At 39.0% G+C, this 25745-nt stretch overlaps 1 protein-coding gene across 2 annotated transcripts in view; it reads left to right on the top strand.

The window, feature by feature from the left end:
* RNF169 (ring finger protein 169) overlaps positions 1–25745 on the top strand; it is a 96363-nt gene that overhangs the window by 25098 nt on the left and 45520 nt on the right. For both annotated transcript variants that reach the window (XR_004033568.1, XM_030828759.1), the window contains exon 2: positions 11113–11186. Coding sequence is in view for 1 of the 2 variants with exons in the window: in XM_030828759.1 (XP_030684619.1) it covers positions 11113–11186 (74 nt within the window). In the remaining variant the exon portion in view is untranslated. The remainder of the gene's footprint in view (positions 1–11112; positions 11187–25745) is intronic.

Raw genomic sequence — 25745 nt, 5'->3', positions numbered from 1 at the left:
TGATAACTTGATATGTTATCACGAATTTTTTTCCATTTGTGAGTTCTACGATTATGTCACTGTTTCTTTTTCCAGTATGTTATTGGTGTTTCTGTGTTTAATGGTTTTTCGTGTTTGAGATTATAAGGTATACTTAATCTGGTGATGTTGTGCGAAACCCCCATCAGCTCCAGTGGGGATGACACCAGGTTCAAGAGGCCAAAGAAGAGACTTAGTCAGTAAACGAGACATGGAGTTTTCCTGGGAGCTTTACATACAGGGAGAGACTCCAGTGGTGGCAGGCTGGGCGGGAGAACTGCAGCCACTTTCAAAAGGCCTGCAATTTCTATAGTATTTTTACATAGCACCCTTTATCTAACAACCTCCACCTGGCACCCTTCATTCAACTCAAAAGTCAGGACCTCTATGTCCCATATGGCCCATGTTCCACTGGACAGGGGCTCAGATGTTCCTCACAGACAAGGAATGAATTTCTGAATTGGCCACTCGCAGATTCCCTAGCTCGGAACACACAACACATTCAGATGTGTCCACCATATCGGTTATTCTCAGGGTATGCTGAAGTTATTGCTATCAGGTGCATTTACCATACAGGTGACTTGCATCTTTCACTAACCTAAGCAGTTTCCCATCTTATGAAAGCAATACTGCATATTATTAAAAGTATACAATTTTAGTGACTGAATAATAGTACAAGTGTATGGTCTGTCCATAATTAGCCTAACCATTTTCTCAGTATTGGACAGTTAGGTTATTCTTGATTTTTATTTTGCAATTGTTAACAATGTTGCAATGAAAATATTTTTATGTAAAAGTTTTGCTATATTTCAGATAACTCTCTTAGATCGATTCCTAGAAATTACATTACTGGATCAAATGTTGCATAGCATTTCATAAGTTCTTGTGTGGGCTGTGGCATTTCTGTTTGATTAGTACTTTGCCAAAGAATAGTTTAAAAACACAGTAGTAGTAGTACTACTACTACCATAGTAGTAATCAGTGGTGTAAATTATGGAACCTAAGTGAGCAGCCTTAAAATTTGATACTAAATTTTATTAACTTAGTTTAACTTTCTCTCTGTGTATTTCCTCTTGTTCCCAGGTAAACACTCTTTATATTGCCTATTGTAAATTGTTACTTGTCTTAGGCAAGGGGGTAGGTGAAAATTGCATTTGTTGAAGACAGTCAGTACTCGGCTATCATCTATATTCTTGGAGAATCAGAAGGAGTAAACCAAAAAATAGTAGATAAAATGGGAAACACTTTAGTTTGGTTTTATTTTTATTTTATTTTATTTTTTGGGGGGGTTCAATTCTAGCTGATTTTATTTTCTTCTCAAAAAAAGTTATTTACAATAGTTTGGTTTTAGAATACATTTGTGGTTCACTCCTGTATTTCTACCTTATTACTTTTAAATGGTGCATTTATTTTAAACATTTAAGTTTCTCCTTTCACTTATTTCATTTGACAGTGGTTGTTCAAGGTTTAGTGGATAGTATCAGCAGGTAAATTTGATTGGCTGCTTTTTTTTGGAGATGGGGTTTCCCTACTTTGCCTGGGGTTGGCCTCAAACTCGCTGTCCTCCCACTCTAGCTTTCTGAGTAGCTGGGACTACAGGCATGTGCTACTGTGCCCGGCTAAGCAGGTAAATATGAGATTAATATGGATAATTGCCTTGTTTCTTGTGTATCTTTGCACTTAACGTATGTTTCATTGTAAAAGATGTGCTTTGTTTCATTGCCTGCCTTTTGCTGTTGTGCACCTCCACCTCTTGCAGTACTTAGGTATTTAGTTTTATAACTCTTTTGACATTCTATAGTTGTTTCACCCAAGTATGTTTTTCCTTTCCTTGTAAGATTGTAAATTTATTTAGGACTTGGATCACCCGTGTTCTGCTTTTTATTATGTCCCTTTCTTGACTCTCAAAGAATGGTCTCTACTTTTGTTTTCTTCCTCGCTGTTCATTCCCTCTTTACTCTCTTAATCTATGGTGACTATATCTTTAAATCTCATCTATCCAGCATTACTGCCCACCCACCCTGCTCCAGTCCATCTGACACAACATAGTCATTTCTGCCTTTGCTCGTGAAGTTTCCTTTGCCAGAAATGGCTTTTTCCTTGCTAGTACTTGTTCTTAATGCCTAACATAATTCACCTCCTCCAGGAAGTCTTGTCTTTAAGAATTCAGCCTCATTGATCCTTTATCCTTTCCTCAGATTTACTTATGTATGCACGCTTGCCTTATGATGTGCATCATTTCATACTTTAAAAAATGGTTTTAATTTTTGGCTTGTAGTTTCATCATGAAAATCTTATCTTCTCCACTGCTTATGAAGTATGTAGATTTTGCTTCTGGCTATGATGAAGCAGATTATAGCAGACAAAAACTCCTGTTGAGAATAACTAGAAAAGCTTGATTTAAAAAAATCTATATGAAGGCATTGTAAGTTGCCAAGGCAGCCAGGATTTCAGACATTTGTGGATTCTTGGCAAAATGAGAGTGCAGCTATTAAGAGGCAAAAACGTCAGCGGTGCTTTCTTCATGAGACTGAGGATACGAAAATTGTAGTTCAGAGCTGCCAAGGCAACCAGAACCTGAGGGTCCAAGATCCCAAAGAGATGTATAGCCTCTTGCCCTCTCCACCTGCTTCCTCCCTACCTAGCTCCCAGGGTGTTTGCTGATTGTTAACTGTGCGGGGTAAAAGGCTAAGAAGCCTCACAGAAAGCTACTGAAAAGCAAGGCAGACTCTAACAGTTCTCCAGTGTTGAGGAGAAAAAGTTCATGATCTTTCAAGGAAGATAGGCTCGGAAAACACTGATCTCAGTTGGATCCTTGGAGGGCTACAAACTAGGGGAGAATGAACTGTACAAGCTTTATACTGCAGCCGTCTTTGAGTCAGCTCATGTCATGTTTGGATTGTGAAGTGATCTGTCCCCTCATTCTAACTGCCTATCAGAGAAGGTGGTGGATCCTCTGTAGGAATATAACATCACCCAGGGCCTTTATAGTTTTTCATACACAATGAGTGACATTCTAACAAAAATTACAGATAAACCCAGAGACCAGAAGAGGAATAAAACCAGACAGTACAGAAATAGATCCATGTGTGTCCCCATCATCTAATTATTTAATCAGTCTTTATTTGAAAGACATTTAGGTTGTTCCCAGTCTTTAGTATGGCGAGTAATCAGCAGTGAACATTCTTGTATGTATATATTTGTACACATATATATCTTTAAGATAAAGCATAGCTTTGCTAACTCTTATGAAACTTTTTGTTCTTTGCCAACTTGATACAAAAGTGTTTTGTTCTTAGTTTTTATTTTTCTATACTATGAACTGCCTGTGCATGTCCTTTATCCATTGTTGTATGGGGTTGTTAGGCTCATACATGTATATAAGGCATAGTGGGTAAGTGCACAGACAGACCCTGGATCTAGATTGCTTGTGTTAAATCATAGCTCTTTCACTTACAGCAGTGGTAGCCTTAGCAAGTTAAACTCTGTGTACCTCAGTTTTCTCATCTGTAAAATGCAGATAACCATAGCACCTTCCCATAGAGTCATTATGAAGTTCAGTTAGTTAATATTCAGGGCTTAGAAATGGGCCTGGCATGCTACATAACTGCCAACCACTGTTAATGATGCTACTGGTGGTGATAGAGATGGAAATTAGCCTTTTATTATATGTGTGGCAAGTACTTTTTCCAAGTTCATCTTTTGGCTTTGTTTTATTATCTTATGCTTTGTACAAATTTAAACTGAGTTTTAAGGATGAGTTGTTTTTAGCTTCCTATGAAGCGGCTGTGGAGAGTTAAGTGTGGAAAGTGAGGGCATTTCAGGCAGAGGCATAGAGGCAGAAATAGCATGGTTTAGGGCAAGAACCATAGTTGTTGATGGAATGTAAAATAGGCAGGGAATGAAGTGGTATGAAGATGAAGAGGTAGGCAGATCCACGCCATATAGATCAGGGGTCCCCAACCCCTGGGCTACGGACTGGTACCAGTCCATGGCCTATTAGGAACACAGCCACACAGCAAATGAGTGGCAGCATTAGATTCTCATAGGAGCACGAACCCTATTGTGAACTGTGCATGCAAGGGATCTAGGTAGGCTGTGCTGTCCTATGACAAGCTAATACCTGATGATCTGAGGTGGAACAGTTTCATCTTGAAACCATCTGCTCCCCCCGCAACCCCTACAGCAATCAGTGGAAAAACTGTCTTCCAGCAAACTGGTCACTTGTGCCAAAAAGGCTGGGGACCACTGATATGGATGGCCCCTTATGTCATGTTGAAATATAAGTGGTACAGCATCAACTCTTGTGATTACAGAAAATTATCTCTGTGTGTTTAAAGAAAACACATTAGTCCTCAGTTAACCGTTTTATAACAGATATTAGTATAACTATATTATATATAACTATATATTTGTGTAGTGCTAAATAATTTGGCAAACAGCAGTTTACAAGCTTTTGAATTCATCATTAATTTAATCTTGTCTATAGTTCTGATATATGGTTGTGTTATTACCAAGTTACACATGAGGAAATCCATGTGCAAAGAGTTTTTTTTTTTTTTAATTTGTTCAAAGACAAATAGTTAAGTGGGACTATTCAAATGAGTATCTTGGTCTTAGGACTCAGTAAGTCCAAAATTCTTTCTCATTCTGCTGCAGTCATAGAAAATGAATGTACAGGGTAAAAACTCATGCATACTCAGGTACCAAGGGTTGCTTTCCTTCGGATTTGAGAGTTTTTGGGATAGCATCTTCCCATCACAGTTGAGTGAGGTTGTTTTTTAAATTTTGCATTGAGTGTGGATGCTTTGGCAATGACACTTCATTCCTGATGGTTTGATGCAATTAGCAACATGCCTATCTTGTAGTTTTTTTTTTTTTTTTTTTTTTTTTGCCTTTATTAATAAGCAGTCACTCCGGCTGAGAGAAAATCCTTTTTCAGGAAGGATCTTCAGGGAACTATAGCTGTTCCTATAATTCACATAAGATTCATTTTAGGTCACTGGCCACAGGTGCATGTCATTCTTAAGGCATCATATCCTTAGAGAGTTTCTCTTCCTGTTAAGTATAGTAATAGTCAAAGGATAGGCATTAAGAAAGTGCTTCAACCATTAGATTCATTTATGAATGCTAAGATATTCAGTATCTCAGTGACACCTGAAGTAGTTTCCAGCATTTCTGTTCTGTGAGGTGAAGGAAGGGTGAGTTGTTGTTTCTGTGCTACTAAACACTTAAAAATCCCTGTAAAAGCTGGTAGAAGGATTGGTAGCTTTGTGACTAACTCCTCTGGACCGAGGAAGATGATGTTGCCTTTCCTGGTTCTGACTTGACATCTTGTTGCTCTGCTTTGTGGTGGGGTAGTATTGCTGTCATTTCACCCACAATTTCCTCTTTTGGGGTGGAGGAAGCTGACATGTGACCCCAGGAAGGAAAGGGAAGAGAAAATTAAGAAAAGTCTTACATCAGCAGTAACAATTGTTTTATTATATGTGATTGTTCTTTCTTTATTAAATATCTGGGAAACTGAAAGGTTCATAATGACTGCCTTGGCATAATTGATACTGTTGAATGCATACATGTTCTCCATTCACCTTTAAGAGATGTTATGAGACTTTGATTTAAAAGGGGGAGATCTTCATTTTTCTGGCCTTTTCCTGGTTCCTTTCTCATAATAGTCCAGGTGGATTGAAACACCACATTTCACAAGGCTTCAAATAAATTATTTTGATGTTATACATACTCTTAATATAAGTTTGAAATCCTAATAGCATTTTACCTATAATATTATACTTTAATGGAGATTTTAAAAATTTAGAGAATTTTGAGTAGGAAATAAAAGTGAAATCAAAATATTGTTACTGAATCACTAACTTTAGAAGTTATCTGATGTGTTACCTTCATTTCTGAGATTGAAACTATGATCTAAAGAGATTTTCAGTTCATGACATGTGTTGTATGTGTGTGTTGGGAGGTCTCCAAGACCACCCACAGGTTCACTGATTTGCTAGGGGGACTTAAAGGACTCAATACGTAGTTGTATTCTGTGCTGTGATTTATTACAGTGAAAAGACACCGAGCAAAATCAGAGGGAGAAGGTGCGTGGGACAAAGTCTGGGGAAAACCAATCACAAGCTTCTGAAGTCCTCTCTCAATGGAGGCACACAAGGTGTGCTTAATACCCTAGCGAGGAGTTGTGACAACATGTGAAATGTTCTCAACCAGGGAAACTCGTTAGAGACTTAGTGATTGGGGTTTATATTAGCTGATCACATAGGCACCCTCTACCTAGCATGTGCCAGAATTTCAGATTACCTTCAGGAAAGCAGATGTTTGGCATAATTATATTGTTTCTGTAGTTTAGGTACAGTGAACAACTCATCAGTTAAGGATGGTGGCAACCCTCCTAACATCCAAGTTTCTAGGCACCAGTCAAGGGCAAGCCTTGGAAGCAGGCCTTTTTAAGGATAGACATCTTCTTCCACTGATGTGTTAGAAAGAAAAAAAAGGATAGACAGGCCTGCTGTGTCATCTCTTCTGCTGTGTATGTGTGCACTTGTGCATATGCATGCATGCAACATTTAGCATAGAGTGTGCTTTTCATTAAACGTTAGCTCTTTTTATTTATTTATTATGGGGATTCTTCATTGGTTACTACTACTGTTACTTTTAATTGTGGTCTTCCGCATTCCTATGAGGTAGCTTGGCCTGTATTTTGATCCCCATTTGATAGACAGGAAGACTAAGGCAAAGAGAAGCTTCAATATATATTTATATATATATATGTTGTATATATATATGTTGTATATATTATATATAAAATTTCCCAAGGGTCCATCATTCAAGTTTTGACATTTCTAAATACTCTCACTTAATTGACAGAGCAGGTATCTGAACCTAATGTTACGTTCTTTTTGCAAGCCCACAAAAAAAAGTGAGGATTTTTTTTTTTCCTTCTTAGCATTTTTAGAGGGTACTGCTAAGATAGAACGTAGGATTAAATGTTTAAGTTAATATCACTTTGGACCAATTCACAACCTTTTATGCTTAACTGTTTCAGTATTCAAGAAGTACTTTACTTTTCTACGTAATTTTTGAGCTTTTGGGCATGGTGTCATTTAATGTAGCACAGTCTTGTTGGGGCAAAAAATGATCCTTAAAGCATTAAACATTGTTCATCTTAATCCAACTAAACTGATTAATATCAGTACTAATTTTGGTGACTATAAATTAGTACCCTACCTCTACCCCTGCACATCACCTTTTGCAGTCAAACAAGCCAGAGGCATAGTACGATTTCAGTCATTATGCTGAGTTCCTGCTTGGTCTTATATGAACTTTGAGATTTCTTAATAAATATCTCAAAGTGAATTTAACTTTTCATGTAATATATGTATCAAAGTAGTTGGAACATTATCTTTGTTTCTTTCTTTGTTTTTTGAGACAGAGTCTTGCTCTGTCTCCAGGCTGGAGTGCAGTGGCATGATCTCAGCTCACTGCAGGCTCTGCCTCCCAGGTTCACACCATTCTCCTGTCTCAGCCTCCCGAGTAGCTGGGACTATAGGCACCTGTCACCACACCTGGCTAATTTTTGTATTTTTAGTAGAGACGGGGTTTCACCGTGTTAGCCAGGATGGTCTCGATCTCCTGACCTTGTGATCCGCCTGTCTCGGCCTCCCAAAGTGCTGGGATTACAGGCGTGAGCTGCCATGCCTGGCCTGTTTCTTTTTTTTTTTTTTAAGAGTTGAAGTCTTGCTCTGTTGCCTAGGCCCAATCATGGCTCAGTATAGCCTCAAACTCCTGGGCTCAAGCAGTCCTTCTGCCACAGCCTCCTGAGTAGCTGAGACTATAGGTGTGCGCCATCATGCCCTGCTAATTGTTGGGGTTTTTGTTTAATTTTTGTTTGTTTGCTTTTTGCAGAGATGAGGTCTGTCTGTGTTGCTCAGGCTGGTCTCGAACATCTGACCTCAAGAGATCCTCTCACGTTAGCCTCCCAAATTGCTGGAATTATAGGCATGAGCCACCACACCTGGAGATTATCTTTGTTTCTTATCGATTGTACTTGCAAGTAAATTGAACCAAACCACAATTTAAAGAATGCTGTCCCACCAACACCAGAGACAATTTTATACTCAGTAAATTCTGCTGCATGCCACTGTACTGGCTAAAATAGTTTGCAAAGTGTTTTTACTCGTATTGCACTCATCTGATCCTTATAATAACCTGTGATAGGTATTCTGATTTTACAGAAGAGGAAGTTGAGACTGACTTATCCAAGGCTCTGAACCTTCTAAGTTGGGGATCAGGCTTACTGTGTAAAAAATGAAGATGTGAAGCTCTTGAGACATTTTGTACTAAATATCAGTGAAGTATTTTGGAGAAAGCAAATTCTCCAACAGTAAGTGAGAATTACCATTTTTACCAGGCTATTGCTAAAATATTTTTGGTTTCTTGTGTTGGATAGTATACTTATTTATAAGCCTGAATAAGATTATGATCCTTATGTTGCTTCTCAAATAAAAATAAAGATTTAGAATTTTTAAAAAGTAGATCTGAGAAGAATCTTATGCATTCTACCAGAAGAAAATATGATGGAGTTTGTTATTGTATCTTGGCCTAAAGGAAAGTCTTTCCAAATATAATAAAAAATGCAGAAGCCATAAAAGAAAAGTTTGATTAATATAACTACATAAAAATAACCACTATAAACAAAGTCAACACAAGTGATAAACTGGGAAGAGTATTGCTAGTCATGTAACATAAAGCTAATTTTTCTTAACAAATCAAGAAAAAGTTAATACAAGTAGGAGTAAGGAAATGCATATGCATTTCATATCAAAGGAAATGCAAATTACTCTTAACCATATAAAAATACTCAATTTCACTCATAAAATATAAGCATATAAAATGCAAAATTTCATCTGTTAGATTAGCAAAGCGAAAAGATTTCAGCACTCATGGTGTTGGAAAAGATGTGAGTAGATCAGCTTCTCGGGAGGCCTAAGGCAGGGGGATCTCTTGAGGCTGGGAGTTTGAGGCCATAGGTCACTATGATTGTGCCTGTGAATAGCCACTGCACTCCCTTATGGGCAACACTGTGAGACCTCATCTCTAAAAAAAGTGAAAAGGAGGTGTGAGGAAATGGCACTCCCATGCATTGCTGGTGGGACTATAAATTGATACAGGCTTCATGACAGGAGCAATTTGGTGTTCCTTTCAAAAAGCACATACTCTTTGACCCAGGGATTCTGATTCTAGCAGTTTATCCTATGGATACACCTGCAGACATGTAAAATGATATATATGCAAGATATTCATTACAGCATTCTTTCAATAGTCTCTGGAGATTTAAACTCACCTTGTTGCCTGTATTTAGAACTTTTTATTCTTAATGTAATTTTATCTTCTCTCTTTTTTTCTTAATCAGTTTTATTAGAGACTGATTTATTGGTTATTTCAAGGTACCATGTAAAAAATTGAATCAGCTAGGATTGTTAGTTGCAATCGACAGAAATCTACTCTGGCAAATTTAATCAGAAAAGGAATTTATTGAAAAAGAATATTAGGTAGCCCAAAATTACCACCTTAGTAGGTAGAAAACTAGGCTTGGAAAATGGCATCCAGGATCAAAGAGCAAAATCTGTGTAATACAAATTCTTTGAAATTTTTTGAAGCATCTTTATGACCTATTGTATCATCAATATTTTAAATTGTTTGCCTTAAGAGATATGTATTCTATTCATTGGGGGTTTATATATCCATAAACATACACACACACACACACGACCACATTAATTTTATTGTTCAATTTTTCTGTATTTTTGCCACCTTTTGGTCTGCCTGATCCATTATGTTTTTTTTTTTTATTTTTTTATTTTATTTTATTTTTTTTTTTGAAACAGTCTCACTCTGTCACCCAGGCTGGAGTACAGTGGCATGATCTTGGCTCACTGCAACTTCCGCCTCCTGGGTTCAAGTGATTGTCCTGCCTCAGTCTCTTGAGTAGCTGGGATTACAGGTGCCCACCACCACACCCAGCTAATTTTTTTGTATTTTTAGTAGAGATGGGGTTTCACCATGTTGACCAGGCTGGTTTTGAACTCCTGGCCTCAAGTGATCTGCCTGCCTCGGCCTCCCGAAGTGCTTGGATTACAGGTGTGTGCCTGGCCTGATCTATCTGTTTTTAATTGCAGTGTTTTAAAAAATTTCTTTCATTAATTTTTGATTAATTTCTTCATATAGTCTTATTAATTTTTGCTGTGTTGTAGGTTCATACAGGTTTTATTGTTACATCTTGATGGGTTGCTCTTGTTTTAAAAAGAGATAGTAAGGAAGACTTTATTCAAGGAGGGCCACTATAATGGGGTTTGTAAAAGGGGAGAGAGTGGGCTCAACTCTAGATGGGTTACCTTTTTAATCATTATGTATTTCCTTCTTGATTCCTGTTAAAGCTTTTCTCCCTGCTTTGCCACGCACTAGCTCTGTAACCTTGGGCTAAGTCATTTAATCCCTCAGTTTTCTTACTGTAAAATGGGCATAATACCTACCTTATCAAGTGGGTGAAGGTGATGGAATGTTTGCCTTCCAAACCTAGGGTCTAACAATTCTGTAGTGGTTGGGAAAGGTTTATGTTACTGTTTTCTATATTTGCTTTAGGTCCGGTGTTTAAATATCTTCTACATTACTCAGTGTATTAATTAAGAGAGTCTTTCTAAAATAGTTGATTCATCTGTGAGGGAAATGCAGAGAAAAAAAGAAGATAGTTGAGACAACTGAAAAAGGACAAAAGGCAACTTTTTGGGGAGACTGTTTTCTATAATGAATATTTATCAACCTCAGTGGGATGTAGATTTATTAGTAAGTCTTAAAAATTAATATATATTTAGACCACCAAATATACATTGAGGGTATAAAGAAGTGTCGGAGACAGAAGTGTATACTTTCCTCTACGTTTTTGATAGTATTTAAGACTTATCGTTTATTCTGTTCTTAGCTTTGATTTTTATCATCTATTTATATAACCCACATGTATTGTGCCTCCTATGGGTCTTCCTAGAAAGTCCTCTTAAAAAGTATTTTCTTTTCCCTTTCTTTCAGACTTTATATTCAGAGCACCAATCAAAGTAAGCAAGCCTGGGGAACTTCGTGAGGAATATGAAAGCTTGAGAAAGGTATAGTATTATCATGTCATTCATTTTCTTAAAGTAGATTGAAATAATGACATTAACGAATGCTTAGTGGGAATCTTGATTTACCAGGTTTTAAAAAATTTATAATGCAGAGCCTTTCTTCACACTACCTTATACCAGCCTAGTTAGATTTGGAGCTATAATGGCAGTAGAGTAAACCTTAACCCAAGATTCCCTTTTTAGTTGTCTTTTCAAAGATGACGATGTAGTTCACAGAGCCTGTCCCATGCCAGCTGCAGTAACTGGCCACCAGAGAAGTATTCTGGGTACTTTTAACAGGTGCCCTTGCTAATAATTGCTTATATTATTTTTCTTTATCTCACAAGGTTCTTCTAATTACATGTAGCTGGTGTTACCCATTATTGCTCACTCCGTTAAATACTCCAGAAGAACTGTCATGTAGGTCAGTAAGGGGATAGTGAAATAATTTCCTAGTTAGAAAACATTTACCATTGGGAAAGCTTTTATCTGTGTCCGTATCATCTTATTTATGATGTTTTCAAACTAATTGTTTGGGAATCACCTAGAGAATTAAGAATTTAAAAAGGCTGGTAATAAGAAGTATGTTGCTAGATGTGTGTCATTCTTTCCCAGCCCTCTCCCTGCACCATCATTCCTCACTCAGCTTTATAATTGATTAATCATTCTACATGTGGGCATCTAATATTTTATAAATGTAAGTGATCCACTTAATCTGGATCAAGCATCATCATAAGATAGAGGCGAGACAATAATGCTATTGTCACAGGATCCTTGGGGTGTCGCTTTGCCAGCTGGAAACCTCTGTGGCTGGTGGTGCCTTTGCCCAAGTTTTGCTCAGGCCTGCTGGGCTCATTCTGCCCACTTGTCCTGGCAGGCCGTGCTCAGCTCGCACTACCAGCCCAGATCCCATGCCTGCTAAAGGTGAGCCAGGTGCAGAGGGGAGGGGTGTGTGAGCAAGGGAGCATGGGGTCCAGCTGCTGTGCACAGCCAGGCATGCTGGCTGCAGCTGGGCGGGGAGCTCCAGGTGCTGGCATGGGCACTGGCTCCTGTGAGGCTGTGGCTGGACCAGGACTACTGCAAGTGGCTTCCACTGCTGGCACTGGGGAGCTTGGTGGTGCCTGTAAGCTTGGAGATGCCAGGAACTGCAGAGTCCCAAAGAGGGTGTCACAGCCCTGGCTTGGGAGCACCTCAGTCTGGGCTCCCTGAAGGGCCGCAGCTCTTCTCTCTTTTCTTGTTGCCCACAACATGGTGAGTGAGGGACGTGTTTCAGCCGTTTGTGTTACAGCTCTTTCTGTCCTGCCATTCGGCGGGTTCCAAGTTCTTGTCCTGCGTCCAGAAAGAAAGAGGTACGTGGACAACTGGAGGGTGAGTACGGCGAAGAGAAGCTTTATTGAGTGACAGTAGAGCTCAAGAAACTGAAGTGGGTAGCTCCTTTCCACAGGCAGGTCGTCTGGACGTCTACTCAGCTCTCAGCTGAGAGGAGATCCACAGTGGGTAGCTCCGCTACACAGGCAGGTCATCCCCATGTCTGCCGGAGTCTGGCTGAGTCCAGGGCTTTTATGGGCTTCAGAGGGGAGGAAGTGCATACCGATTGGTCCATGGGCAGGCCTGGAAAAAGCACTGTAAGTTCTCACTCCAGTCTGCAGAACTGGCAGCCCAGCCCCTGGCTTCAGGTCATCCCCAGCTTGAAGGTGGATCTGCCCCTTTCTGCCCAGGAGCCTGTCTACTTCCTGCCACCATCAACCTGCCCTGTACAGTACCCACAGTGCCCAGGCTGTGCCATGGGGCACCTTCAGGCCTGCGCCAAGCTGCTCTCAGCACCCCCACAGCCTTCCTCCTGTCCTCTGGGGTGCCCAAAGTCCGGAGGGGGCTGAGGTGGCAGGGCGCTGGCATGTCAGCACCACCCTGAGTCTGCTCCCACCCAGCTGGGTAGTGACAGTGCCTCCCTCGGTCACAACTTTCCTTTGAAATCGGCATGGGTGCTGGGAGTGGGGAGAGGCCAGGCAGTGGGAGCAGGCACTTCCGAGCCTGTGAGGGTGGGGGATGGAGGTGGAGGTGCATCCTGGGCCCCCAAGAGCACAGGGATGCCTGTAGCCATGGCTGGGTGGTTACAGCTACACCCAGCATGGGAGGGATCCTGCCCCTTCAACTTGGAAGGGGGCATGGCTCCTACCTGTTCCTGGCTCCAGTGGACTCCTGCCGGCTCCATGGAGCGTACAGCCCCAGCTGTGCCTTTCCCACTGCAGCCGGCATCTTCACAGTGCCCACTCCAGGCAGGCTGCTGCTGCCATCACTATTGTGGTGTTTTTCACTGAATGAAAAATCAGTGTTTAACAAGGTCACATTAAAGAGAAAAGTTAATAGGAAACTGTGGCTAGTTACTGTATATTCTTTGATCTTTGCTTGTAAATGACGGTGTCAGATGTTGACCTGGATCTTCATGCTTCATTTATATTGGCATTGTGAGGTTTTTGTCTCCTTTAAAACTACTTACAAAGTTTTTTTTTTCTGTTGAAAAAGAAACTATTTTCAGGGACCACATAAAAAGAACAGGTTCTTAAATTTCAGAATGTACACATACAATATTTACTTCTAATAGATCTTTTTAGACATTTTGAAAATGTGGAAATTTTGAAGCTATCAGTTGGAAGGTAATCTTAGAGAAAACAAGGGAGTAGGAGGTAGAAAAAGGTGAAGCAAAAGACATAGTAAGAGTAGGGTTTCTTTTTTTTTTTTTGAGACGGAGTCTTGCTCTGTTGCCCAGGCTGGAGTGCAGTGGTGCAATCTTGGCTCACCACAACCTCTGCCTCCTAGGTTCAAGTGATTCTCCTGCCTCAGCCTCCCAAGTAACTGGGACTACAGGCGTGTGCCACCATGCCCAGCTAAATTTTGTATTTGTGAGTAGAGATGGGGTTTCATTATGTTGGCCAGGCTGGTCTCGAACTCTTGACTTTGTGATTCGCCTGCCTCTGCCTCCCAAAGTGCTGGGATTACAGGTGTGAGCCACTGTGCCTGGCAAGAGTAGGGGTTTTTATAAACCTTGGGAGAGAGAAGGAAACCTTGAGGAACTGTGATTTATGTTCCTGTTAGAGGAGAGGTATGGGACAGTGGTTTTAAAAGGGGCTGATGCCATAATGTTTTTGAGTGAAGCTAGGATAATCTCATCCTGTATAAACTGGATTGGATTTGAGAAACACTCATCTATATCATTTGGCTTAAATAAAAGTTAGCTAACGGTCCCTCTCACCCACCCCAAGTACCCAAGTTATCTTACATCCATTGTACAACCTGGAAAATGGAAGTCTAAGCCATAATATTAAAAGGCACTAGTATGGCATATCCATGCAATGGCATACTATTCAGCAGTAAAAAGGAGTGAACCACTGATACATGCTACCACATGGGTGAACCTCAAAAAGATGGTAAGTGAAAAGCCAGATCTAAGAGATTATATGTTGCGATTCCATTTATAGAAAATGGCCAGAATAGACAAATAGTAGCGACAGATAGTAGATTAGTGGTCGATTGGGATAGGGTGTGGGAACAGGGATTAACAGTAAATGGGAATGAAGGATTTTACTGATGTGATATAATGATTTCTAAAACAGATCTCAGTAGATCTTCAAAAGTTTCTACTGAGCAAAGGAAGATAAGTGGAAATTAATTCTACACAACTCATTATTACTAATTTGATGTGTGATATGCTACTAATATACTTTTCACTTAGTATACTCTATTACTTTAAGTGACAGTAAAAACCTTTATAAAGGCTGTAAAAAGTTAACAAGAATTTTTATTCTCCTAATTCTAGTTCTTTTAAAAGGTATTACTTTATTTAAAAATCCTAGATTCTATTACCTGTGGGAGATTTGGGAACACACCAGGCTAGGGTAAGGGACTACTGTAGAACAGTACTGAACCAAGATTGAGGGGCCTACTAAGGACAGGGAGCTGTGTTCTTAACATCCTTTCTAGCCAGAGGCTTTTGAGTTAGTATGCTTACTGAGGTCACTATGAGTTTCTAAATTTTATCATTCTGTGAATAAGCTTATATTTCTAAATATATTTAGATTTTTTTCCTTCTGCATGTGTTGTAGTTAATTGTCTTTTTTTAACATAAGAAAAATAACGCAAAAATAATCAGAGCAAAATGTGAAAGTCCCTTTTTACCTTTCTTCCCACTGTCCTTCCCAGAAGTACCTAGAATCAGTAGTTTACTGTTTATCTTAGACCCCTTATATGCTTACCTATGCATGCAGACACATACATACACTTTAGTCTTCTGTATAAATGAGATCGTGATATATATTCATTGGTTAATGAAATATTTATTGTGCCCCTTGTATGTGCTAGGCACTGGGGATATCATAGACTCCCCTAGCTACTAGGGAGGCTGGAAAGCATAGTGTTTTAGCTAGGAACATTAACTTCCTAAGTAAAATCAGGGTTCTCTTAGTAAGGAAGGAGAAAATGGATATTGGGTTGGCAACTAGCTGCCTCTGTCTCCTGGGACAACAATGGAGATAAGACTGGTTAGGACACTTTGAGAGTAAGCAATATGTTGGGTTTAATTGGGCTTGGGATTTTGTCAGAAGTGTGATGGAGAGATGCAGTAGATAGACTTGGAGGTGTATACAAGGAAGTTGTTACAGTTTTGGATGATGGATCTAGGTTAAGGGGAAAATTGAGGACATGAAGGATGTGATAGACAGTGAAAGAGTTAGTTGTAGGGTCAATGGATTGGAAACTTTTATGGTGAAAATTGTAAAAGTAGGATCGCTAGCATATATAAATAAAGCTGGAAAGCTAGGAAGTGGTGGTCTCAATATAAAAGGCTTAAATGTGAGCCTTGGGAGATAGTTTAGTTATGGATATCACAAAGTTTAGGGTATGACCATGGAGTAGATAGCTGAAATACGATGGAGAAAAAGATGTATTTAAGGAGGAGGTGAAGGAACTGAGAGAGTATACCAATATTGAGACCTTCAGGAATGATCACTGGAGTAGTTGGAGAGAAATTAAAATTTAAGTGCCAAGTTTTTCTGTGAATGAAGGAGAGTGACAGAGAGGGGACATGAGTGTTATAGTCTAAGGCTAAATACTTCAGAGAAGCTAGGTTGGTTGGTTGTTTGAAGAGAGATATTCTGTCTCTCTTACCCAGCCTGGAGCGCAGTGTTGTAATCGTAGCTCATTGCAGTCTCGGATCCTGGGCTCTGAGTGATCCACTTGCCTCAGCCTCCTGAGTAGCTGGAAGTATAGGAGCACGCCACCATGCCTGGATACTTGAAAAGTTTTTATTTCTGTAGAGATGAGGGTCTTGCTGTGTTGTCCAGGCTGGTCTTGAACTGCTGGGCTCAAGCAGTCCTCCTGCCTCTGCCTCCCAAAGTGTCAGGATAACAGGTGTGAGCCACCACGCTTGGCCGGAAGGAAGGATTTTTGAGAAATAATACAATCTATTTGGTGACTTGCTTTTTTCCACTGAACAGCATATTTTTTGGGTGGGGGGCGGTGGTGTGTATGTTTTTAATATAGATGATACTTCTCTTTTTTCTTTTTTTTTTTTTTGAGACAGGGTCTCACTCTATCACCCAGGCTGGAGTGCAGTGGTGTGATCTCAGCTCACTGCAGCCTTTGTCTCCTGGGCTCAAGTGATCCTCCCACCTTAGCCTCCCAAGTAGCTGAGATTACAGGCACATGCCACCATGCCCAGTGTGTTGCCCAGGCTGGACTTGAACTTCTGGGCTCAAGCAATCCTCCCTCCTGGGCCTCCTAAAGTGTTGGGATTACAGGCCCAGCCCGTTTCCCCCAGGTTTAAAGGAATGCTATGCTGAGCACCCACAAACATATGTGGGCAAATACAATCCCTTCAGTTAAATTCCCAGAAGTGAAAGTGGGAAATGGTAAGAGGCTGGGCACGTTGGCTCATGGCCGTAATCCCAACACTTTGGGAGACTGAGGCAGAAGGATCTCTTGAGCCCAGGAGTTTGAGACCAGCCTGAGCAATATAGTGAGACCCCATCTCTATAAAAAATAAATTAGTTGGACATGGTGGCACATGCCTGTAGTCCTAGCCACTTGGGAGGCTGAGGCAGGAGGATTGCTTGAGCCCAGGAGGTCGAGGCTGAAGTGAGCTGTGATTGCATCACTGCACTCCATCCTGGGTGACAGAGTAAGACTCTGTCTCAAAAAAAATAAAAAATAAAAAAAGCAGACATGGTTTTGTTGGATGTTAACAAATTGCTTTTTAAAAAGACTTTTTCAACTTACGCTCTCGACAACAGTATAGAGAGTCCATTTTCCTCAAATTCTTGTCAAACCTTTTTCATTGTTTTGATATTTTGCTATCTGCTAGATTAAAATATCTCATTGTTTTAATTTACATTTCCTTGATTACTACAGAGGAGTAGCATTTATGTTAATTGACCATTTGTATGTTTTCTGTGATTTCTTGTTTATAAGATTTAAATCTGAAAACCAGTTCTATCTTTTGGGTATTTGTGATCTTGATTGCTAATGGCATGCTTTTTTGTTGTTGTTTTTCCATTCTATTATATATTTATTCTATTAAAAGTTTTCTGACATTTTATGATGTTTTTAAATGGAAGGAGAGTATTAACACATGCTCAGTCCTTCATCTTGATATATATCTTAATGGATAGGATTTTGTAGTATTGGTTCTTGTTATGTAAGGATGTGCAGTTAATGCATGTTGAAATGAAAAAATTCTAGGAAGAAATTACTTCAGTATTGATATCTTTTAATGCTTTCAATCTATATAAGACTTAGCCATCTTTGTCTTTTGAAATAGATTTATCTCTAAAAATGTTATTTATTGGTTGAATTAAGCTTATTATTTACACCATTGTTTCTTCTGCTTTGCTTGTTAGATGCTTAACTTTGACTTCATGGTTCAATAATAGTTGCTTTGTTTTGATTTGGGAAACACATAATCCGGGATGGTCTTGTCTTTGAATCACTGGACTCTGAAAGACTGAAGGTGGGGGAAAAGATTGAAGGTGGGGGAAAAGCAGCCTTGCTTCTAGACTATTCATTTTCACTGGGAAAGGTGAACTGCTTTCAGTTATTCTGTGGAGCATATGAGTGGCTTAGGCTTTCTTTGGATTGGTTTCCCGACCTATCCATTTTCTTTTTTCTTCCTCCGTTCTGGTTCTCTTTTTAAAAAAGTAAATGAGGTCTTGCTATGTTGTCCAGGCTGGAATGCGTTGGCTATTCACAGGTGTACACTACAGACTCAAACTCCTGGCCTCAAGCAATCTTCCCGCCTCAGCTGGCTGAGTAGGTGGGACCACAGGCACGTACTGCCTTCTCTTGCCTTCTTCCAGCCTCAACCTTCCAGGCTCAAGCAATCTCCCCAGCTCAGCCTCCTGAGCAGCCGAAACCACAAGCATGCACCACCATGCCCAGCTAATTTTTAAAAAAATTTTTTGTAGTGACAAGGTCTCACCACTATCGGGGAATCTGCCCCGATATTCACATAGGTTCTTTTCTATTTTCCTTAAGCATCGGCCAGCTTGAGAAATAAAGGGACAGAGTACAAAAGAGAGAAATTTTAAAGCTGGGCGTCCGTTTATTTTCAAGGAGTATTTTCTCCCCATTGTGGGCTGAATTATTCAAGTAGTAAGCATGCAGTTTTCTAGTCCTTAGCCAGAGAACAGACTAGTCAGATAGAGTCAATGGGTTACTGAAGTGATTAGTAGCTCTATAAGGCAGTCATTAACTTGTGAAGGGATATTTTAAGGGTAAGTAAACTTTTAGGACCTAATTATCTTCGACATTACATTTTAAAGTTTCCTTTTATTAACTTACTGCCTTGAACTGTAAAATATTAATATAAAATACTTTATTAAAATGAACATTGCACTTAAATCCATTTGGCTATGTAGTGTATCGTGAACTGAATGTTGAGCTGGCCTTTTTCTTATTTGTATTTATTTATTTAAAAAGTAGCTTTATTTATCTAGAAAGTTTAAAATATGTTGTTATACCACAGAACAAGCAGATTATTTTTAAAAGCTTTTTCTTATTCGATTATAAATCTTTCAAGATAGATCTGTTTGTTTTAGTCTCTTTAACTCCACTGTATCTAATATAATATCTTGCACATAGCTCTTCACCAAGTACTTACCTAATTGAATTTCTAATCATCTAGTTTCATAGCCCCTTCTCTTACTAGAAATGACTTGTGAAGGATGTATATATGGCTGGTTCATGATACAGCTAGATATATTTTATGATTTCTAGGGATTTGGCTGGGCACAGTGGCTTACATCCCAGCACTTTGGGAGGCTGAGGTGGGAGGATCATTTGAACCCAGGAGTTCGAGACCCGCCTGGGCAATATAGTGTGTTGCGGGAAGTCAGGGACCCCAAACGGAGGGACCGGCTGAAGCCATGGCAGAAGAACGTGGATTGTGAAGATTTTATGGACATTTATTAGTTCCCCAAATTAATACTTTTATAATTTCTTATGCCTGTCTTTACTGCAATCTCTAAACATAAGTTGTGAAGATTTCATGGACACTTATCACTTCCTCAGTCAATACCTTTGTGATTTCCCATGCCTGTCTTTACTTTAATCTCTTAATCCTGTCAGCCGAGGAGGATGTATGTCGCCTCAGGACCATGTGATAATTGCATTAACTGCACAAATTGTAGAGCATGTGTGTTTAAACAATATGAAATCTGGGCACCTTAAAAAAAGAACAAGATAACAGCAATGTTTAGGAAATGAGAGATAACCTTAAACTCTGACCGCCGGTGAGCTGAGTGGAACAGAGTCCTATTTCTCTTCTTTCAAAAGCAAATGGGAGAAATATCGCTGAATTCTTTTTCTCAGCATGGAACATCCCTGAGAAAGAGAATGCCCACTTGGGGGTGGGTCTCTGAACTGGCCCCCCTGGGCGTGGTCATCTCTTATGGTCGAGACTGCAGAGATGAAGTAGACTCCAGTCTCCCATAGTGCTCCCAGGTTTATTAGGAAGAGGAAATTCCCACCTAATGAATTTTGGTCAGACTGGTTGATCTCAAAACTCTGTCTCCTGATAAGATGTTATCAATGACAATGGTGCCCGAAACTTCATCAGCAATTTTAATTTTGCCTGGGTCCTGTGGTCCTGTGATCTCACCCTGCCTCCACTTGCCTTGTGATATTCTGTTACCCTGTTAAGTACTTGATGTCTGTCAACCACACCTATTCACACACTCCCTTCCCTTTTGAAAATCTCTAATAAAAACTTGCTGGTTTTTGTGGCTTGTGGGGCATCACGGAACCTACCGACATGTGATGTCTTCCCCAGACGCCCAGCTTTAAAATTTCTCTCTTTTGTACTCTGTCCCTTTATTTCTCAAGCTGGCAGATGCTTAAGGAAAATAGGAAAGAACCTACGTGAATATCGGGGCAGATTCCCCGATAGTGGTAAGACCTTGTCACTACAAAAAATTTTTTTAAAAATTAGCCGGGCATGGTGGTGCATGCTTGTGGTTTCAGCTGCTCAGGAGGCTGAGCTGGGGAGATTGCTTGAGGCTGCAGTGAGTCGTGATTACATCCCTGCCCTCCCGCCTTAGCAACAGAGCAAGACCCTGTCTCAAAAAAAAAAAAAAAAAAAAAAAAAAAAGATTTCCAGTGGGTTTTTTTTTTTTGCTACACTATTGCTGTTTTTTCTTCTTTCTTTTAAAATGTTATATAATGTTTGAAGAAATGCCCACTTTTAGCATGTGCTAGCATATCTCTTTCTAGAACCAGAAAATAAGTACAGAATCTCGTAGTATATCTTTAAGATGTACAGGTAACAGGTGTGGTATTAAGGAGAAGGAAAAATTCTCAATAGAATGTTTAAATTTTAACTACATGAGGGAAGAACAGTTAATTTATAGGATGTTCAGAATCCAAGAACATTAGATATGGTTGTTGTCTCCTTTTGCTATTTATAACTACCCAGATGTGGAGAAACAGTTTTATCAAATAATGTGCTTTTCAAAGAAAAGAACACACTTGGAGCATTCAAAACACGATCAAATTCAATTAGAATGGCAGGTTACTCAGGTTATTTCTGCAGTGTGCTGTTTTTCCTTGTCTTATTGTTTAGGGTCAGGATCAGTAGTTATAAGGTTACTATATTAGTATAATTATTTTTATGGTTTAAGTATTAATAAAATCATTTAACTACTACTTGGAAGCCAAATTAAGGAATTTTCCAGAAGCTGTTGCAACTGTTGTCTCTAGTATAAAATAAAATGTTTTGTTAAAATATGTAATGAGTGAAGCTTTTAATAAAGTAGAATAGCTTTATTTTTTTCTGCTTATGAACATAAGCAGAATTGTGCATTTCTGTTAATTGGGAAAAAACCTTCAGGTTATCAAAAAGTTTTAAAGCAGAAAGGGAAAATCACCAGTAATCCTGCCACTTAATAAACATGTTTAAATGTTTATCAAAAATTTAAGCTTAAGACTTTTTAAAAAATAGATTTTAGATCACATTATGCATGCCACTTTTACTGCCCTTTTAAAATCTAGCATATCATATGAAGTTTTCCATATTAATATAGATCTATGTTAACATTTTTAATGGCTATATAGAATTATAGAAAATACTGTAATATATCACATATATGCCAATATTTTCCCTAAATCCAAAACCATTCAAGAGTCAGAAATAACTTTTAAAAATATAATATGTAAAAAAGATTCCATGAGATAAGCTGATTTTTAAAATACCCATCTCTAGCCAAATTTGTTTAAAAACTCACAAGTAATCTGCTTTCAGTGTTGATTGTTTCTCTAAAATTGCAAACTTGGTTATATTTTTCCAGATTCAAATCAGGGTTTAAGGTCTTATTTGCTGTTTACGTTTGAGAGTAAACTTTTTTGTTTATTGCAAACTTTTAAAAAAATGCAGGTGTTCAACAAATCATAATACAGATGATGTACATATTTTACCCTAAGCTGAGAAACAGTAGTGTGATTAAGAGCTGACTACTTGAGTTCAAATCCTGGCTCTGCCACTTAATAGTGTGTGAATTTGGGCAAGCTATTTGAGTTCTCCATGTCTTAGTTTTCTGGTCTGTAAAATAGACATCATAGTACCAAGCTTATAGGGTTATTGTAAAATAGTGCCTGGTCCATAGTAAACTGTATATAAGTATTATTAATATTTAGTATTTGGAATTCTAAAAAATCTAGCACAAAGTAATTCCTTCTGTCGCTGCCATTTATTTGCTGCCTTTGGGTAAGAAATGGAAAACTCAAAAAGTCATAGTTGGAGGCTGGCAAGTTACTGATATGAAACACAAGTGAACTCTCAATTTTCTTGAACTTGGACAGTGAAGGTGTGTCTTTGTCTTTTTACAATTGATTACTTAGAGCTCTTTCTGCTTCCCATAAGCAAGTGTCCCCCTCTTCATTCAGCCTTTCAGCTTGGCACCTAAACATATGACTGATAATATATCTGCTGGTTCAATTTATATGTAAACTTGGATGCCTGCAATTCATTTTATATGCCTATCTACAAAATGCATGTAATAATTTAAAACCTATATTGAAGTAATTTTAAATATCTTATTACATAAGGAGAAAATTGGTAAAATATTATTTTGGCATAAATATTTAGATATGCTTGATTCTAAATCTAACATTTAATTTGAAAGTGGTCTAGAATTTAAAGTGAAGAGAACATAGTATCATAAATGTGATGTCTTTAAAATTAGGTAAGAATCATAAGAGCAAGTCAGATGCTTTGGTGCTATTTATGTGATTTATCAAGTAAAAGTTATGGCTTTTATGCACGTTAGCCTTGTATGCAAGAGATCGTTTGCTGTGAGTTCAGGATGCTGTAAACAGGAGCTAAGAGTAGTCCTTTCACCCCAAATACATTGTTTTTGTGGACAGCATCAGCAATAGTCACCAGTCAGACCCTATAGAAGCCGTAGCTGTTAGTGCCAAGTGAGAGTCCAGGAAACAGAGGATATAAAGCATCAATTGCTCTAGATACCAAAGTAAATTGAAATGTTCTGACACCAGTTTGATTAACTAGTTTATGTTCTGAATCAGTGATTCTGAAGCAGTGGTCTCCAACTTTTTTTACCAGCTTGTATTATATTCCTTTCATGACCTCCATATGAATTTGAAGTATTTTAATAGCTCTATTAAAGAAAAAGCTCTAGATATCAACAAAAAATGTATTCAGCCTACTTATTAATATGGTGATACTTAAGCTAGGCACAGTGGTGCACACCTGTAATCCCAGCTACTCGGGAGGCTGACGTGGGAGGATCACTGGAGCCTTGGCAACGTAGTGAGATTCTGTCTCTAAAAAGCAAAGAGGATGATATTTAATAGATACAACCTTATGGACTATAAGTGTCTGATTTGTTAGATTTTTAAAAATACGTTAAAAATTAACTTAAAGATCCCCTTATTAGCTTGTGAAACCCTCCTTAGAATGTAGGGTCCCAGTTTGAGAACCATTGGCCCAGAGATAACCAGAACATGAGTAAAATGTTCATAACTCATAATTTACTGTTTCATGTGCATCATTTTATTTTATAAGGAAAAACCTGTTACCTCTTGTCAGGAGAAAGATTAATTAAACACCATGAGACTGTATGGTTCTACAGTGCTCCCAAATTATTTCTTTAGTATACTATTATTGGATGGTAGTCCATTTAACCAGTTGAGATAAGAAAATCAGAAAATTATGGATATATAAGCTCTAGTCTTTAAAGTACCATTGAGCAGCACTGCCTCCTATAAGCCCTATACCCATGGCACTGTCTGGTTGGTTACCTTTTATAGTGGAATTGAGAGTACAGTAGTTCCTCACAAAGCATGGAACAGTCACCACAATAGGTATGGTTTGTGTCAAAAAATATCTTTGTTGGAAGGACTGTTTATAAAAATCAGTTAGTCCAGGCTGGGCGTGGTATCTCACGCTTGTAATTCCAGCACTTTGGGAGGCCGAGGCAAGCGGATCACCTGAGGTCAGGAGTTCGAGACCAGACTGGCCAACATGGCAAAACCTCGTCTTTAAAAATACAAAAATTAGCCAGGCACGATGGTCCACAGCTGTAATCCCAGCTACTCGTGAGGCTGAGGCACAAGACTGGCTTGAACCCGAGAGGTGGAGATTGCAGTGAGCCGAGACCGTGCCATTGTGCTCCAGCCTGGGCAACAGAGTGAGATTCTGTCTCAAAAAAAAGTCAGTCCAATCTTACTTCAACAGCATTATGCTTGTGGGCAACTTTGTCATTTTTGGTCAAGACTATAGTCTCAGCACTAAAAATTTGCCTAACATATAGAATCTGATGCACTGTAAATATTTGCAGAACTGAGCTTATTGAACACAGACCCTGTATCTGGAACTTAAGTAGGGGAGTGGAAATCAAGGATGCATAGGTTGCTGATTAAAAAAAGCTCACAGTATCTGGGGGAAAAGGGATTTGAAAACAAGTAATTGAACATAAGTAATTTTTTTTTGTGGGATGGGGACGGAGTCTTGCTCTGTCACCCAGGCTAGAGTGCACTGGGGCAATCTCGGCTCACTGCAAGCTCTGCCTCCCGGGTTCACATCATTCTCCTGCCTCAGCCTCCTGAGTAGCTAGGACTACAGGCACCCACCACCATGCCAGGCAAATTTTTTTTTTTTTTTTTTTTTTGAGATGGAGTCTTGCTCTGTCACCCAGGCTGGAGTGCAGTGGTGCAATCTCGGCTCACTGCAAGCTCCGCCTCCTGGGTTCACGCTATTCTCCTGCCTCAGCCTCCCTAGTAGCTGGGACTACAGGCGCCCGCCACCACGCCTGGCTAATTTTTTGTATTTTTAGTAGAGACGGGGTTTCACCGTGTTAGCTAGGATGATCTCAATCTCCTGACATAGTGATCCGCCTCCCAAAGTGTTGGTATACAGGTGTGAGCCACCGTGCCCGACCAAACACAAGTAATTTATATTAGAAGTCTGTGATAGAGATATGAGATATGTTCTGGGTGTTATGAAATATATTTTAAAATGCCTTATTTGAAATAGTGTGGCATGTATATATGTTTTAGTCTATATTGCAAGGATGGCTAGTTAACATCTTAAGTACTAACAGGGAATATACACTCTGGAGTAGTTACTTAGTATTTAAAAGATTATAATCAGAATTTTCACTTCATAGGCTCCTATAAGCCCATCAATTATTTTAATCATCACCCAGCACCTGAGGTTTGTTAACAAACATAACAGATGTTATAAATGATCTCAGAATTTTTTATTTTTATAATATTCAACAGACATAAAACTGGGAATAATAATAAAAATGAACCTCCATGTATCCATCACCTAGATTCAGTAATTATGTTGATAAACAATTATGAAGATAAATATTAATAATTTTTCATGAGGAAATGAGCATTATTCAAGATATGTGGATTGGCGGTAAATATTGTACAAGCATTTCTGCCCTTGCATGAAGAGAATTTAAGAATACAGTGAGAGAATGAAATTGGACCCATATCATATACTATAGACAGCAGGTCATTGTTCAACAATGATGTTATTTTGTTCAA

This window comes from Nomascus leucogenys, chromosome 15 (genome assembly GCF_006542625.1).
Source record: "Nomascus leucogenys isolate Asia chromosome 15, Asia_NLE_v1, whole genome shotgun sequence".
Taxonomy (NCBI): Eukaryota; Metazoa; Chordata; class Mammalia; order Primates; family Hylobatidae; genus Nomascus; species Nomascus leucogenys.
Note: the sequence above shows the minus strand (reverse complement) of the source record. Positions and strands in the feature narration are given on the sequence as shown.